This window comes from Akebia trifoliata, chromosome 14 (genome assembly GCF_017979445.1).
Source record: "Akebia trifoliata isolate Shusen 1 chromosome 14, ASM1797944v1, whole genome shotgun sequence".
Classification (NCBI taxonomy): Eukaryota; Viridiplantae; Streptophyta; class Magnoliopsida; order Ranunculales; family Lardizabalaceae; genus Akebia; species Akebia trifoliata.
The window spans coordinates 35,299,680-35,316,083 of NC_141388.1; the positions used below are offsets into that span (position 1 = coordinate 35,299,680).

The 16,404-nt window shown below is 35.4% G+C and overlaps 1 protein-coding gene across 1 annotated transcript; it reads right to left on the reverse strand.

Moving 5' to 3' along the window:
* Positions 1-21: 21 nt before the first annotated feature.
* LOC147386981 (la-related protein 1A-like) lies at positions 22-15,987 on the reverse strand. Its single transcript, XM_086422028.1, has 15 exons — positions 15,800-15,987; positions 15,308-15,702; positions 14,440-15,007; positions 14,136-14,280; positions 13,759-13,849; positions 13,199-13,270; positions 11,927-12,594; positions 7,727-7,796; positions 6,795-6,899; positions 5,991-6,331; positions 5,747-5,890; positions 5,591-5,654; positions 4,322-4,467; positions 3,998-4,102; positions 22-595 (listed from the first exon to the last, which is right to left on the reverse strand). Exons 2-15 carry the CDS (start codon positions 15,680-15,682, stop codon positions 337-339), a joined length of 3,153 nt encoding a protein of 1,050 aa, XP_086278154.1. The 5' UTR covers positions 15,683-15,702; positions 15,800-15,987; the 3' UTR covers positions 22-336.
* Positions 15,988-16,404: the final 417 nt, after the last annotated feature.

Consider the following 16,404-nt stretch of genomic DNA (forward strand, 5'->3'; position numbering starts at 1 on the left):
AAAATGGATGAGACAAAAGAATGGTTGCAAAAATAAATAAAAATAAAATAAAATAAAAATAAAACTAAACAACATTACCTGACCAGGCCTAATTCCAGTCTTTATTGGTCACTTTCCATACATCCCAGATACAGCCATTATTTTTTCTTTTCTATTTTTTTTTTGTTTTTTTTGTTTTTTTGTTTTGTTTTGTTTTGTTTTTTTTCTTATGTACAATCCGAGAAGGAAAAAATTTGAACCACCTCTCTTAGCTCTCGCAGAGCTTCAATCTGCACAAAAATTCCCAAGGGATATAAAGAGACCGGAGACAAAAAAGAACTTACGGCGGTATGAAATTCAAGCTCGCAGAGGTTTGAAACCATCCAATATAGAATCACCCATCATCTCAAGCTCCCTCGCCAAGTTAGACTTTTTTTTGGTCTGTCTGTTGTCTCTGTCAGCAGTACCACTTCTGTTACTGCTGCTGCTACCTTCTCTTGATGCCTTCTCCTTTGCACGAAAGTCATCTAAGCAACGATATTCTTCCCGCAGCAATCTCTCTAACTCTGGATGCTTCTTCAGAGGAGCTTGATGGTCACGATAATGGTGGAATGCCCTGTCACATAGGCAAATAGGATAAAAATGGTAGAAGTAGCACCACCATCAACACAATTTTCTTTTATAGTTTTTTGGATAAGCTGGGGCTCTATGCTTTGCTCCTATCAGATTAGTAACCAAAAAAAAGGGGAAAAAAATTGAGAGCTGCTATTGGCACCCCAACTTTGACTTATTACACCCCAATTTCTTCAATTATTTTTTTGATTGGTATAGGGTTAGCAGATGAAGTTGGGTTCAAGGGGGTTTGAACTTAGGATGTGGGAACAACACTCCACACGTCTTACCACTTAGCTAAGTTGCCACTTCAATTTCTTAAATTATTTCACTACCTAATTAAAGATTAAAACACACCATTCAAACATTACAAAGGTTTGGCTCAAATTATTATCTCAAACATTACAAAACATTATAACACTCATTCAAACAATTTCAGTAGTTATTTACAATTATGATTAAAAGCTCACATAAAATTTTAAACCCAAAAAAGAGAAACCTAGCACACACAAAAAATCCAAAAAATGGGAGCTTCTATTGGCACCCCACCTTTTACTTATTTTCAATCATTTACTTTATCTTTAATTGGGATGTAACAAGTAAAAGTTTGGGAGCCAATGGCAGCTCTCAAAAACAAAAAAAAAAAAAATTAGCACTTGTATTGGCATCCTCATCTACCACGATAACACAAGCAGAAGCAGCACTGACAGAGTAACATCTCATAGTAGGATACAAAGATGACAGAATTGGTGGGATAGATACTAGTGTTGTAATGCATTACAAATGGTGATAAATGATAGCAGTATTAGCAATCAAGGCCCAAAATTTTGTTTCATAATGTTTTGGCTGAGTCATTCCTGAATTCAAATATTCTGAGGCGAATTTTTTTAGAGAGTTCAATGATTCAAAGGAATGTTTTAGTCAGTCTCAGATTGTCTCGGTTCTGTTTGGTATTTTTGGGGGAATGTTTCAGTTTGTTCCTTGACCAAGACATTTACCTTGAGATGAAATTTTGAACATTGGTCGCAATTATAGTAATTTTTTATAGTAGTAGTACCATAGCAATAGCCTAGACTAGAGAAGAATGATGGTAGTTTTAGCAGAAATCATTATGAAGGACAGAAGTCACAATAAAGGGGATAGCAAAGGTAATGTCTAATGGTAGTTGGTAGTATCAGCACTGGAAATAGTTCTAGACTCTTAAAAATATCAATCCCCACACCATTGCACCCGAAATCAAGCTCGGTTTATCGCTAAAAGTATACTAGAAATTAAGCTCACTTTATCGCTAAAAGTATACTAGTTGAACTAGTACCACTGACAAAACAAATGTCTTAATAATGAGAGAAGGGTGGATTTTTTTTTACCTAAATCCACATTAATTTTTTTTGTTACAAAAATCATCCATATCTTAACTTCAAATCACAGGCTAATCTACACCATTTTAATTAAGATGTTCTTGTATCTTAACAAAATACCCCTACATCTAGGGTTTTTTAAAGCAAAAGATGGAGAAGTCATATTGTTCTCTCATTTAGGGTTTTCTGACTCTCATGTTAAACCTCTATATCCTTTACTTTTCTCCTAATTCAAATCCATTAAACCTGTTTGACTCTCTTTTCTCATCATTGGTGATGAGTATTGTTGTAATTTCATCAAATCAAACCCCGTCATAAATTGACAATGTTGGGTCATCAACAATCAACATACCTGTAAGATTTCATGGAAGCTTTTTACGAAGTGTTGTATTTTGACTCACATTTCCATTTCGAACTCATGTACATCCTACCTGTTTATACTAATGGTAACAGGAGTAAGGTGGCAACTATGACATTTGTGCTGATAAAAGTTGTTTGCCAACAGCCATAATTGGCCGTGGTACTCCGTTTGCTATTTGCTGGAGTAAGTGGAAAGAGAGAAAATATAGGATCTTTGAAGAAAAAAGAGCAGTCAATGGAGGAAACGATTCTCTATGTTTTGGGTCTTACGTTTTATTAATGTTAGTTGTTCAAAGAATTTAGAGATGTCTTTTCTGAGGACTTTGTGGGGAGATGGGAGTGGTTCTGTAATATTGTAATTCAAAAGTGGTCTGATTTAGTCCTTGTGTTGTTGATCTTGTACTCTTTCAGTTAGGCTATCTTGCCCACCCTGTTTGATAAATACTGATATAAAAAAATTGTTAGGCGTACCACTGCCGCTAGTGAAGAGTCATACAAATCATTCTTTATAATCCTGAATATTGGAATTGCAATATGGTGAAAATTACTAATATTTTTTTGTAGGCATTTTTTCAAAATGTTTTGGATATCTTCATCTTACACCTCAAATAAGTGTTATTACAAATACAGAACTTGTCGGGGACCACCAAGTACCAATTGCATTCCATATGTATGGATTTCACTCCAAAAAAGGATTGCACTACTTCATCATCATCTTTCAATTATTTTTCTCATCAACTGAAGCTGGTGATAGGTTGCAACACTGTCCTTTTTTCTGAATCACTCCTCCAAGAACAAAATATTACATTCCTCATTCTTCATCATTTACTTCTTCTTCTTCATCATTTTCTTCTTCTACCAATTGCACTCCATATGTATGGCTGCGACACCTAGAGAAGGTGCCTGCAACTACGATTGGTGGCAATGCCAACAAAATAGTAGTAGAGAGGGATAAGTAGGTTGAAGGCGATCGTAAAGATTCCTTCCATTATTTGCAACTAGTAGGGTTAAGAAAGGATTTTTTTTTTTTTAAAGAAAGGTTGGGGTGCAAGCAGCAATTTGAGATATGCAAGTAGTTGGTCCTTGTTCTTGCCGCAACTTTTGATATGCAAGTAGTTGATCCCTTGCAAATATTATGTTAGATTCCAAACATACCTAACCTTGACTACAAATCTCTGATACATCACAAGTATTCTCATTGTAAAAATGTGTAATTATCATAGTCTAGCCTAATATGGAAACTCAACCTAATAGATAGAGCTTGGTAAAGCAAGACATAATCAAGTTTAAGGATAAACTGAGGTCTCAGATAAGCAGGTTTTGTTTATTTTCCACCACAGTTAAAGGACTCGCAGCCTTAAGTCCAAAACTGCCAAGAATAGTATAACAGTATACCATGGGAATGCAAAGCAAGCTAAGGTATTGTTTATTTTCATGCTTGGTTACCATGTGAGAAGCATACTTGCCCACATTAGGCAATCAAGGAAGTGATCCTAAATATTTGTGATCACTTTACATAAAAAACGATCTTTAGCTTTCCCATTCTCCTTCCTAATATAAACTCGTTATCATTAAATAAAATATGCAGAACTTCGAAAGGGAAAAGCAATAAACCAGAATCCGCATAAGCTTCTATATGAAAAGTATAAAAATAATAATGATAACAATAACAGATATAAAAGAGTTACCAGTATTTTTCGAGACCATAAAGATTGCCTTTATTGTAAAATTCAAGGGTTATCTGTTCAAAATCCTCATATAGGTCTTCGCTGAAATGCTTCTCCAAACCATAACTGGAAAAAGGACAAACAGGAAAGACCACAAAAGTTATATTGGAGCAGATGTGAAAAAACTAAAGTAGGGACCTAAAATGATACTTTCCCTTCTTGTATTTCTTTAGATTGTTTTAAAAACTCTAGCCCTTGTGAGTAAAAATGGATGAGTGTGCATTTTTATTAACCATTCTCTTGAAATTTCAATAGCTTGAAAATGAATGGCTTGTATATAAATACCTGTAAAACCTGAAAAGGCATTCTATGCCATAATTATAATTCGCAGCTGAATCTTCCAGAGCAAATTTCCGAAATTCATTGTACATAGAAGGAACAAATCTGGATCGGAGGAAAAATGACCAGAATCGGTACAGTGTATTCATACCCTGCATGTAAACAACAAACACATATTTCACTGACATAAACAAGAATGGTACACCAGTAAAAAGAAGTAAACACGGAATCCAATGTTTAACTTGAAAGAAGTCGACCACAAACAATTCAAAAGAGCAGAATGCCTAGAGGAAAATAGGCTGAAAAAAAAATATGATGCTAGAATTTAATTGTTGTTCAATCAGAAGCAATGTTTTTAGATGCTAAGGTGTGAGGGCATAAGCCTCGAGGCGTAAAGCATAAGCCCTACACGCATGAGAAATTTTAATAAATAATATAAAATAACTAATATTAAACACTAGAAAATTTGGATAGCAACCACATATTCCAATTTTCAAATACACAAACAAATTATACGTATCAATCCATTACAATAAATAATGATATAAAATACTATTTTATGTTTATCGGAAAAATAGAACTAAATATTTTTGTAAATAACTTATTCTATTTAATATTATAGTACTACTACCAAAACTTATGTATAAATGAAATCAACTAAGCAATTTCCTTTTTATTGCGACAAAGAAATGGTGGCAAAGATGAAGTTTATAAGATCAATCTTAATTAATAAAACAGAAAAGTTAAAAAAAGAAAGAGATGAAAAATATATTCTTTAAAAAAGAAAAAAAATAGAAAAATAAATGTGAGGCGTAAGCCTCAGCTAAAAAGCATATGCCTCACACCAAGGCGTATGCCTTTTATGAGTCTTTTGGTTTGAAGAGTAAGCCTTAGCTGATTTTTCGTTTCAACCTTATGCCTCAGGGCGTTGCCTCATTGTGAGGTGAGCTTGAAGGCATAAGCTTCATACGCCTCTAAAAACATTGATCAGAAGAATAGAACTGGGTGGGATATACAACAAAGAAAAGCAATATTTAAAGACTTTTAACAGATAAATAAATGTGCAAGTCTCTTCCCATAGAGCAATATTCCTTCCACAGCCTGTGAAATAATCATATGATGATTCTGTGCAGACGCAAGTGACAAGTGTGTATTCTTTACAAAAGTATACTGCTAGATCAAACTTCAAAATCTTTGGACTTGTAATTTTCTAGTATCTTCTCAAGTATTGTCAAAGGAGATGATCAACAACAAAACTCAAAAATAAAGACCTACCTCACTGCAACCAATCCCTAATTTCTTTCGGTCATTTAAGCAACGTTTGTGGAACTTCAGGTACCTAAAGGAAACAGCAATCCCATGAGGTGACCCTCACAATGTAGTATGACATAAACTATTTAACAAGAACCAAGATGAAAAAATGTCCCTTACTTTTGCTGCCTGAAGCCATTTTCTTCAAGAAGCTGATGACTTGGATGTTGAAATGGTGGGAAAGGCTTCGGCATAGAACCCACTGGAGGACTACTACCAGAAGGGATCCCATGAGGTGAAGCACTCAACTTAGAGGACCCAAGGCTGTAAATTTTGGAAATTATAAGGAATTACAAATAGCATAAATAAACAATTTAAAGTGACTAATCAAGCAATTCAGCCGAAGCTGCCAAACCAAACTCACTTGTGACATTCCGGTGGTGTTGACCCAAAGAAAAACCCAACTGAATTGCTCGGTGGACTTTCTGATATGAGGATACCATGACGATTACGACTGTTTCCATGGTTCCTAAAATTGCTAGAGAATAACCGCTGCTTATGGGTTGATTGTTGCTTGTTAACACCTTTATTTTGCTTCCTTCGGTTTGCATGCCCAGGCTCTTCTGAACCATTGTTACCAACAGGACTCACACTGAACTTAGAATTCGGAAATGCAGGAGCAAGGCTGGTTGGTCTAGAATCTCCATCTCTTGTCCCTAAACCAGAGTTGGTTCTCTGATTATTTGATTGTTTGGCTCTCAATTCCTGCCGAAGGTGGAAAAATTAAAGCCCTCATTTCAAAGAAACAACCCCCAGAATAACAATCAGAAAGAGCCATGGTTTCAAATCTTGCTTTGACGTCTCGTCTCATTCATGGACGAGACCGAGTTGTCTCAAACGAGATAAACCATTTAACTCGGTGTACAGTTATTAAAATAAGACTGATTAGAAGATGGAATATCATGAAATCATATTTTATTAAGATAACATGTATTTAAATTCTAAAAAAATGTATTATTTTAATTAAAATATACAAAATCCGGGTTGACCTGGACGAGATTTTCAAAATCTCAGTCGATTCATCTCATTTATCTGGCAAGAGTTTGCACAGTTTAGATGCCTCGAGTCATCTCGGTCTTGAACAAGATTTGAAACCATGGAAAGAGCACAAAAAGAAAAGAAATAGCAGCCACAGAGACAATTCTGACAATTGCCAGGGCCCATCAACCTGCTCAAAAAAGTAAAGGCCTTCATCTATTGCAGAAGCAAGCTCCTTGGAAATGGCTTTTGACTCTCTTGCACTAGTTCTATCATCCTCACTCAACCTAATATCCTGCGCAGCAGTTACACAAAAGCCAATCATCCATCAAATAAAAACTAATAGCTGATGCAGTTTATATATCATTTAGTACCAATAAAAAATTATGCTAGTCTGCTGGATTTGAGATGATGAATCAAGAACAGAAAAATAAGATTTATATTTAAATTTTGAAGAGAGCTGCCATTGGCACCCCAACTTTTACTCATTACACCCCAATTAAAAATAAAGTAAATAAGTGAATGGTTGAGAATAAGTAAAAGTTGGGGCGCCAATAGAAGCACTCTCATTTTTTGGGATAGATAATCTATTTTAGGGTTTACAATTTTATATGAGCCTAATTATAATTGTAAACCACTACTGAAATCATTTCAAAGTGTTATAATGTTGAGATAATTATTTCAGCCAAAACTTAGAAATGTTTGAATAGTGTGTTTAATCTTTAATTGGGATGTGATAAATAATTTAAGAAATTGAAGTGTAACAAGTAAAAGTTGGGGTGCCAATAGCAGCCCTCATTTTGAATTGTATACTATTTATTTTAAATTAAACTTCAAAGAAGGCATGCCTTCCAATGAAAACATTTGCGAAATATAAAAGTTAGTGCGCCATTCTCTGTTAGAAAGCATATAATATGTTCTGCCTTTTAATAAATACCTACTAGTCTTGAAGGTGTATGAATGATTTAATAACAGTACAACACTAACCATACATAAACTGGCATGTTTAGAGAAGAACTGACACGAGAAGAAAGATAATTAAAAATGAAAATAGAAAGAACCAAAAAACATGAACAATTTGACCCTCATCAACAAATGATTAAACTGGTTCAACAACCTTACCTGAGTAACAATCATAAGTTTCTGAACATCCTGATCATTGACATCCATCTCATCATCTTCATCATCAATCCTTTGGACAAAAATGCCATTTGGAAGATGCAAAAAAAACAAATTAGCGAAAGCAAGTAAATATAATCAAAGGTAGAAGTGGACAGTCAGCGGACATTCATTACATAATGTATAGACATCTAATTAAAAATACATCTGCCATTAAAAGTTGAAGTAGATTGAGCCAATAACTAATTTTATTAGTCAGATTTTTTTAAATAAGCCGAATCCCCATACAGATGTTAAACACGATATAATTCCACTACTATTGAACAGACACATATATTCTACGGCGAAAGAATCATTACATCACCGATTGGACAAATCTTTGCCAAGGTCCTAAACTTCTTCTTTGCCCTAAACTTTGGTCAGTTAAAATTCAGAATAGATATAGCGAAGTTAAATTCAGATAGGAAAATTCCCAAAACAACTCAGGGAGTTTGGAGGATTTTGCCCAAAGCTAAACCACACAGGCCTTCAGAGATTTGATCAAATAAGCATAACACCTATTAATTACATAACAAAAGTAACATATTGATGATTGCTAAAAATAATTTCATCCAAGTACGAAAAAAATTACCTATGACATGTGGTCATAGCCATAGATCTACAAATCCCATGCCATCTCCACTTTGAACCAGCTTGATAAAATTGTAATGCAAACTACTAACATTTGATCAAATTTGAGTCTTGTGGTGTTTTTCAGCATTTATGTATGTTATCCGATGAGGACATCTGAGATCATGGGGCTTTTCCATTGGGTCATTAATTAGATTTTATGTTTTATAGTTTTATGTTTAAGAGAGTCTATTTTAGTGATTAGGATTAGTATTTGGGCTTATTTGTATGTTTTATTAGTCCATAGTCTTAGTCTAGATTTTGGGGGTAGTTTGGTAAATTTATCATGTCTTTCTAGTGAGCTTCATAGTCTGAAAATTCAAGAGAAATAAAATTTCAGGATTGGGACATAGATGGTATGTTTGATTTTGTTATATTTAAGTAGTTTTATGTTTTATTCACAACCATTATGTAGGGGATTTTGTAGATCTCCCACTCATCGAGATCCGCATTATAATTAATGCGTCTCTTTGGTCTTCTTCTCCGAAGATCTTCTAAGTTTCCGATTGTCTTCTCCGGTAAACCTTCCTTTTCTAAATAGTCTTTTGTGTTCGCCTAACCTAAAAAGATACTAGTGTGGTGCCGACCAAGGAGCCTATGACGATCAAGTTAGTGCTTGATATAAATTGCGGAGCAAGAAGAAGAAAATAAGAGCTATTGAGTTTTATGTGACTTGTACCTTAGGTCTGAGTGGAAGAGACATCCCTATTTATAGAGTGAGCTTTTTAATGGGAGTACGAAACTTAGTTGTAACTAGGGTTGGCAATGATCTGAAATATACCCAATGTTTGAACCGGTCCGATCAGATTTGATCTGAAAAAACATGAAAAATCAGATTTCCAAATCGGATTGGAATTGGAATCTTAGATCCGAAACAATTTCGGATCAGATTCTGATCTACCCAATCTGCTCCGAAAAAATCCGATCCAAACATACTCTAATAATTTTATTATTAATCTTAATTTCAGTCTTTTTGGTTTCCCTCTATATTTGTAGTTGAAACGTAGATTTTAAAAAAAAATTATATGATTTCATATTTTTAAAACTTGTTGAACATTGATCATTTGAAAAAAAGGCATGTGTTCAGATTGGATTGATTTCGGATTGAGAATGAAATGAAACAGATCAAATTCGGTTCACATATTCATTAATTCGTTCGGATCAAGTACATGTTTACAAATTGGTATTGAAGTGGTACTGATCCGACACCAAACCGATCCGTTGTCATCCCTAGTTGTAATTACTCACCCATGTTATCTAGCATTTATGCTAATAAAAGCATAATGCTTTGATGATAATGAAAACTTACTCCTCATAGTTCTTATAACCTACATGAGGAATAGCCTTAAATATGTAAGTGCTCCAACCCGGTGACCGTTCAATTCTCCGAGTTGACTCTGTCAAATTATGTGTCTGCAACTCTTTCTAGCACCATGTGTGTTTTACCTTGGAGGTAGACTATGTTGTAATGACATTTGCTACTTGAGTAGCTTTATGGTGACTAGTTATAGTACTTTGCTATGTTGCTACTCAGGTAGCTTTACATAATTCCTTTAGTGTATGAATCTCCTTAGAGTAATTCCCAAAAATAGGAGTTGGAGTAGTAATAGTAGTAGTAGCCGCAATAGTAGTATCAGCTATTGAGCAAGAGCAAGAGAAGGAGAAGAAGCCGTAGTATCAGTTATTGAGCAGGAGTAGGAGAAGAAGCAGTAGCATCAGCATCAGCTATTGCTGCCGACAAAACTTGATTGAATCACTCTAGTGTTTGAGAGAAGGGTCGACTATAATAGTCGAGCCGCTTGTGAATTGAGAGGGGGATTGAACATTATATCCGACCCTCTAGTGAATTAAGAGAGGGGGGGGGGGGGGTCGAACATTATGTCTGAACCTCTTGAAGAGATCGACAAAGAGGTTCGGCCACTACCTAGAGGTTGCCAAAGAGGGGTTCGGCAAAGATGGCCAAACCTCTCTATATTTTTTGAAGCGGGTCTATGAGTCGGATCGGGTTTATGGGGTTCCGATCGTCTTAATTTAGTAATTTTGCTAATCCCTAGGAAGGAATATTTTTGGTTCCTACCTACACATTAGATATTGTTATGTTAATTGGATGGTTAGGATTAGATTTAGGTTTGAGAAAACTTTATAAATGAATGTTCAATGCTGTAATTTTCCCCCAATGAATGAGACAACAAAAATTGCAGGTTCTAAAGCTCTTGTGAATAGAGTCCAGGGTGTGAAGTCATGATTGTCTTGGTGTGTAAACAAGAACTTGATCAACGACCTTCGGTGTGATTCTAAGCATCCCTATACCAGCCAAACCTTTCCTAGCCACCCATACATCAACTGAACCTATCCTAGGCCTAGATCCCCAAGTAGAAATTAATTCCAGCCCCTTCTAATCACTATTGAACCTATTCCAGTCCCTTCTAATCATGCTGAAACCCTGTTTTCACATCCTTGACCCTACTGAATTTATTTTAGCACTTTTTTTTTATTATTATCAAACTTGAAAAAACCCTATTCTAATCCCAGTTTCAACAACGAAAATTTATTGAACAAAGTTCCCTCCCTAGTCACAAGATACCACCTATATAAAAAACACGTTCAAAGAAAAATAGCTGAAACTCTTTCAAGATCTTACACCAGAAAAGATAAAATCTAAGATATTGATAATCATATCATGAATCATATACTCATTTTTGTCAAAACCCCTCTAGTTCCTTTTTTCTACCAAAGGGCCCAACAAACTGAAAATGGGATCAACCCCCACAAATTTTCATTTTAAAATTTGAAAGCCATGGAATGTCTTCATAGGAAGTAATAAAATTATAAATAAATAAAAAAAGGCAAGGTCAGAATAATATCAAGGAGGCAAAAAATGGCACCAAGCAGCACATGCAAAGTTATAATGAATAAGAAGGTGGTCAACGGATTCACCACTAGTTTCACAAAGGGGACATGTATCAACAATCATAATGTCACATGACAGTCAACAATACACGAGTGGTGAAAGAATGATAAACTGACTTAATTGAGAAAACCCAATCTCAACTTTTCTTCCAAACATGAATAATGTCATCCATGTATTATCGTCACTACCACAATCCATGTTCTATCCGTCCTACAGATTAAAATTAGCATCGACTTAGACAACATAATGCTCCAACCCTCCAACAGTATGTCATTTGGAACCACTTAAGAGAATCCAACATCTGTCATATGTACGAATGAGGCTGAGTTTCATTTCATGTACTTAAAAAATATTTCAATGCACATACTTCGGAGAGAAAAGGAATGTTTTCACAAAGATGATTAAAAGAAACCACCTGACAGAGGAGATAATTTCACATGATCAAATCACTTCAACAAGTAATGAGAGCTTCTATTGCCACACCAACTTTTACTAACGCCACCCCCAAAGATATGTGCTAATTCTTTGGTGATTTACATATGAATTGGTGTGGCAATATAATTTCTCTATAAAAAAACATGTAGAATAAAGAACATCCAGCAAAAGGAGAAGCATATATCTACCTCATACTAGACGAAATATGATCTTTCCTGATTGATGACTGCTCCAATTCCAGCTCCTCGTCAAGCATAAAAGTGCTTTGTTCCTCTGTAAAACCAGAAGACTCGCTACCAAAATCATTTGAAAGGCCACCCATCTTCGGCACTGTCGCTCCCATGCTTTCAAATTCATGACCAATACAATTTGGACGTTTGTTAGGTCCGAGTGAACATTCAGATCTGACAGAGCAATTGGTAGTATCCTCCATATAATGGCCGTCAGTTGAATACTTGTCCGACATACAATTATAACTTGTGCTAAGCTGCGAGAACTTGGTTTCTAAACTCGACACAGAATTAAAAGCCCCGCATGAGTCCCCAGTTTCTCCATGGAAAGCCTCTGTTTGACCATCGAGTGGCGGCTTTTCATTGTTGCATTTTGAACTACTCTCACACACTACCTGTGGATAATCTTTGTTTGAGGTTAAGTGTTCACCTGGGCCATCATTCAATGGAAATTCCACAGGAGAGATGTCCCTTGCATCACCCACATTGCCCTCAGCATTCCTTATAGAAGCAGTAGTGCTCTGATCAACTTGCACACATGGAGTCTGAGATTTTGGTAAAGATGTATGCAGTCCAGTAGCCAACAGCCACTTAGGCCAGTCATTACGTTTTCGTACCTTGTCACCCTACCAAAATATCAACCAATCCAAGTAAAGAGAAGAAGACTCAACGTAACCAACGGAAACATACAACTCTAGAAATCATGGTTTTAAATCTAGTTTGAGATCAAGATGACTCCCCCGAGTCATCTCGGTATCGTTAAGCAACGAGACGGATTTCAACAGTATCTAAGAGTTCACACCATCTCACGAGATAAATGAAATGACTTGGACGATATTTTGAAAATCTTGGCTGAGTCAGTAAAACTCAGCTGAGTCAACTGAGATTTTTTTATATTTTGATTAAAATAATTAATATTTTTAGAATTTAAAGATTTATTATATAAATAAAATATGACTTTACGACTAAATACCTTTTAGTCTACTTTATTTCATAAAAATATTTATAATTATGTTCATGTTAATATATATACATATATATAAATCATTATAAACTGAGTTAAATGGTTTATCTCATCCGAGTAACTCGGTCTCGTCCATGGACGAGACGATACGTCAAACTGAGTTTTGAAACCATTCTAGAAATATAACCTGAATTCTCAGCACGATGCAGATACGATAACTGAGAATACACACAAACCTGAAGTTGAATAGATTAAAGATGTCTAACCTGCACCTCTACAGTACTTGAACTTCGCATTGCATCAAGAATAAAGGGTATATCTGTAGTCATGCTCTTAACCTGCAGCTCACATATATAAAATATTAGTATGGACTCAATAAATTTATCACTTCAACCTGCATAACAAAGAAGAGTATCTTCATGAAATATCTACGCGGTAAATGTCAAAATATACTAATAAGATATATCTTTACTATTAAAATGAGAGAAGGCGGAGTAAAAATGGTTTGACACCAAAATTTGGATCTTACAAATACCCCCACTTTTATATTTAAATTTAATATAATCAAGGTCACTTTGGTAAAAATAAGAAAATTGCAACCCACGACTGTATGAATGGTCCCTTATATTTTTCACAATTACAAAAATATCATTTTTTACCATGTAATCTTCAAAAAAAAAAACCTTTAATCAATGATTTAAATTACACATAAGCCCTTGTGATTCATGTGTGCTTGCACATGCCACCTTCTAGTATAATAAAATAATTTGCATAGGCAATATGGTACACCAGGAAAAAAACTATGCAGCATCATACCAAACCTTACCCTGTTAAAGTCAGCAATTTTGGATATTGGAACCCATCCTTGGTCATCCATTAAGGAAAGTAGGTAGTGGTCATGCTCCAAATTTCCATCACTAGCAATAAAAAAAATGAAAGAAAGAAGTTTGGGTGATAAAGGGAACATGCCTGCAAATTGACAATATAAGCATAATCTCGACACATTATTGAGAAAATAATTATTTTCAACAAGTAAAGTAATTACAGATGTGTATGAATAGAAAGTGTGGTCTTTGAATTTACAAGTGCATTATATGATTTTTCTATTTTTAGTCATTAACTAAGACAAGGAAGATAGATAAGTAGTATTTCATTTCAACTAAAAACCACCGAAATAAAGCACGTCTCCATTGTAGGACTGACCTGAAATAATACTCAATCTGTCTTACTATGTTAGCCCTCAGTAATTCTGATGCCGGTACAGGAAACCCAGGATGTGGAATAAAACGAGGAGGTCCCCTTATGGACTCGGGATGTCCAGCCGGAAGGTAGTACATAGAAGCAGGACCTGTATCACAGATAACAAAATGAAGATTGTGAATTTAAAAGGAGATGAGAGAGGAAATGATGATTTGTCATGATATTCAGATATAAAATAATAATATTAAGTGAAAATAAAAGAAGATAGTACATAATGGCACCATATAACACTAGATCAAGATATTACCAGGAAAACCTGGTCCATTTATGAACCCTGGAGCCGGAGCAAAAAATGGAGGAGGCCTTACAAAAGCCCTTGGCCCTAAGTTTTGTTGCATATTAATATTGTCTCTGGGACCAAATGACCGTTGGTGACGCCATGTATGATTAAAACGGCCACCAGGTTCTTGTACATTGTGTCTTCTATTGGTAAAATTGCCAGCAAATGCATTGGGATCTCCTCGTGGTGGAGGCTGAAAGCTTCTATTGGTATCAAGGCCACCACCATGGCCAGGTGCAACAAAAGCTTTCACAGGGGCTTCAATTCCAGATTTTACCATATGAGGTTCTAGATTTGGAAAGGGTGGACAAGGCTGGTAAGGATACTCATGAACTGGAAAATGTTGTGCAGGTACAAGAGTGTGAAAAACAGGTGGTATTGGTGGTTGGTGATAAGGTGTGGGGACAGGAAATGGTGGTACACCATTTGGAGGATGATTACGCTTAGAACCCCCTTTTTGGTGATGGAATGGCGGATGCTTACGTGAAGAATTAGTGTTTCCAAACCCATCGGATTTTTGAGTCCCAAGTGGTCCCTGGAGAAAGAAAACCAGAAAATGCAATCAGTGAACATTCAAGATGAGAATGGGCAAGTAAAATACATTTTTATTTTATTTTTTTGATAAGAAAAATGCATGCATATAATAACAACTTGCAATTGCTATTAGGTTGAATAGCCCTGAATTTCCTCCATAAACAAAAGCAATCTGAGTTTAAAATATAGGGTTTTTCAATTAGTTCTCTCGGAATTTCCCAATTAAACTCAATCAAAGGCGATACTACATGAATAAAAGAAAAAACTCAAGTAAAGGTCATCCATTTAACTACTAACTTACCTGCAATGGAGTCTGAACAGGAGCCACCATTACAGGCTGCTTCGCCACTGCCGCAGCAACAACAGTAACATCTGAATTCTTCGGCCGAACTTCATCGAGCGCTGGCCAAGATTCTGCTCCCATCACAGGAACCTCAATGGCCTTCCCTTCAATAACTGGCTTCTTCCATGGTGACTTCAACCCATTTTGTTCTTTCTGATCATCATCTTGACCATCAAAACTGACCAAACTCTCTCTCTCACTTACTTCCACAACCACCATCGATCCGATCTCACCAATCTTCTCAGAATCAAAGTTATTCGAACTCTCACAATAAGAAAACTTGATAGAATCTTCAATTACTCCTTTATCCACCTCAATGGATGCAGAATCCATCACCGAAGCCCCAATTTAACCTAGAAAACCAAAACCGATCAAATCAACATTTCAAATCTAAGATTCCGGTTGAAAATATTGTTCTTTTTCGTCAGTCTTTCACGATTCGAGGCTTACCTCTTCAAATGTAATCATGTCTGACCTTGATTGCATTATCGAGGTTCAGAATTTGGGGAAGAAGATCTCTCCACAATGAAGATCTGAAAGTATTTAGGGTTAAGGGTTTTAGGTTTCAACTAAAAACGGGATTAGGGTTTTGAAACAAGAGAGTGACAGTTGCAGACTGCGAAAAACGCACAACTGTTGAAAGAGAGTGGAGTTTCTATACAAATGAACTGATGACATACCACTTGACTACGGTCTTATATGAGAGACTATAGCAAACGAACCATCTGAACCAAGTCTAAAGACCTTGGTCTTCGTACCCTTGCCAGGTTTTTCTATCGGAACGCTTGTAAACTTTTTGGATGATTTAGATATGGCCCTCCAGGTTTTGGTGAATATTCGAGATACCCCTGTTTTTGAAATTGATGCTATACCACCTTGGCATTGACATTCTTTTATAGACTATAGACTAGTATAAAATGATTACTTTTAAGAAAGATAATTTTATATATTTTTTAAAAATAATTAATTTATATCTTAAATACAACAAATTAGAACTAAGTTAATAATATTATTGATAATGTATTAATTTTTTAAATTAATTTTTTATTTATTTA

Excerpts from the sequence above, each read along its gene's own strand:
- LOC147386981 (XM_086422028.1), bottom strand. The coding sequence starts at position 15,682 with ATGGATTCTGCATCCATTGAGGTGGATAAAGGAGTAATTGAAGATTCT. Across the intron at positions 12,595-13,198 it reads CAAGTACTGTAGAGGTGCAG|GGTGACAAGGTACGAAAACG; the intron begins GTTAGACATCTT and ends ATATTTTGGTAG. Across the intron at positions 6,332-6,794 it reads GCCTTTACTTTTTTGAGCAG|GAATTGAGAGCCAAACAATC; the intron begins GTTGATGGGCCC and ends CACCTTCGGCAG.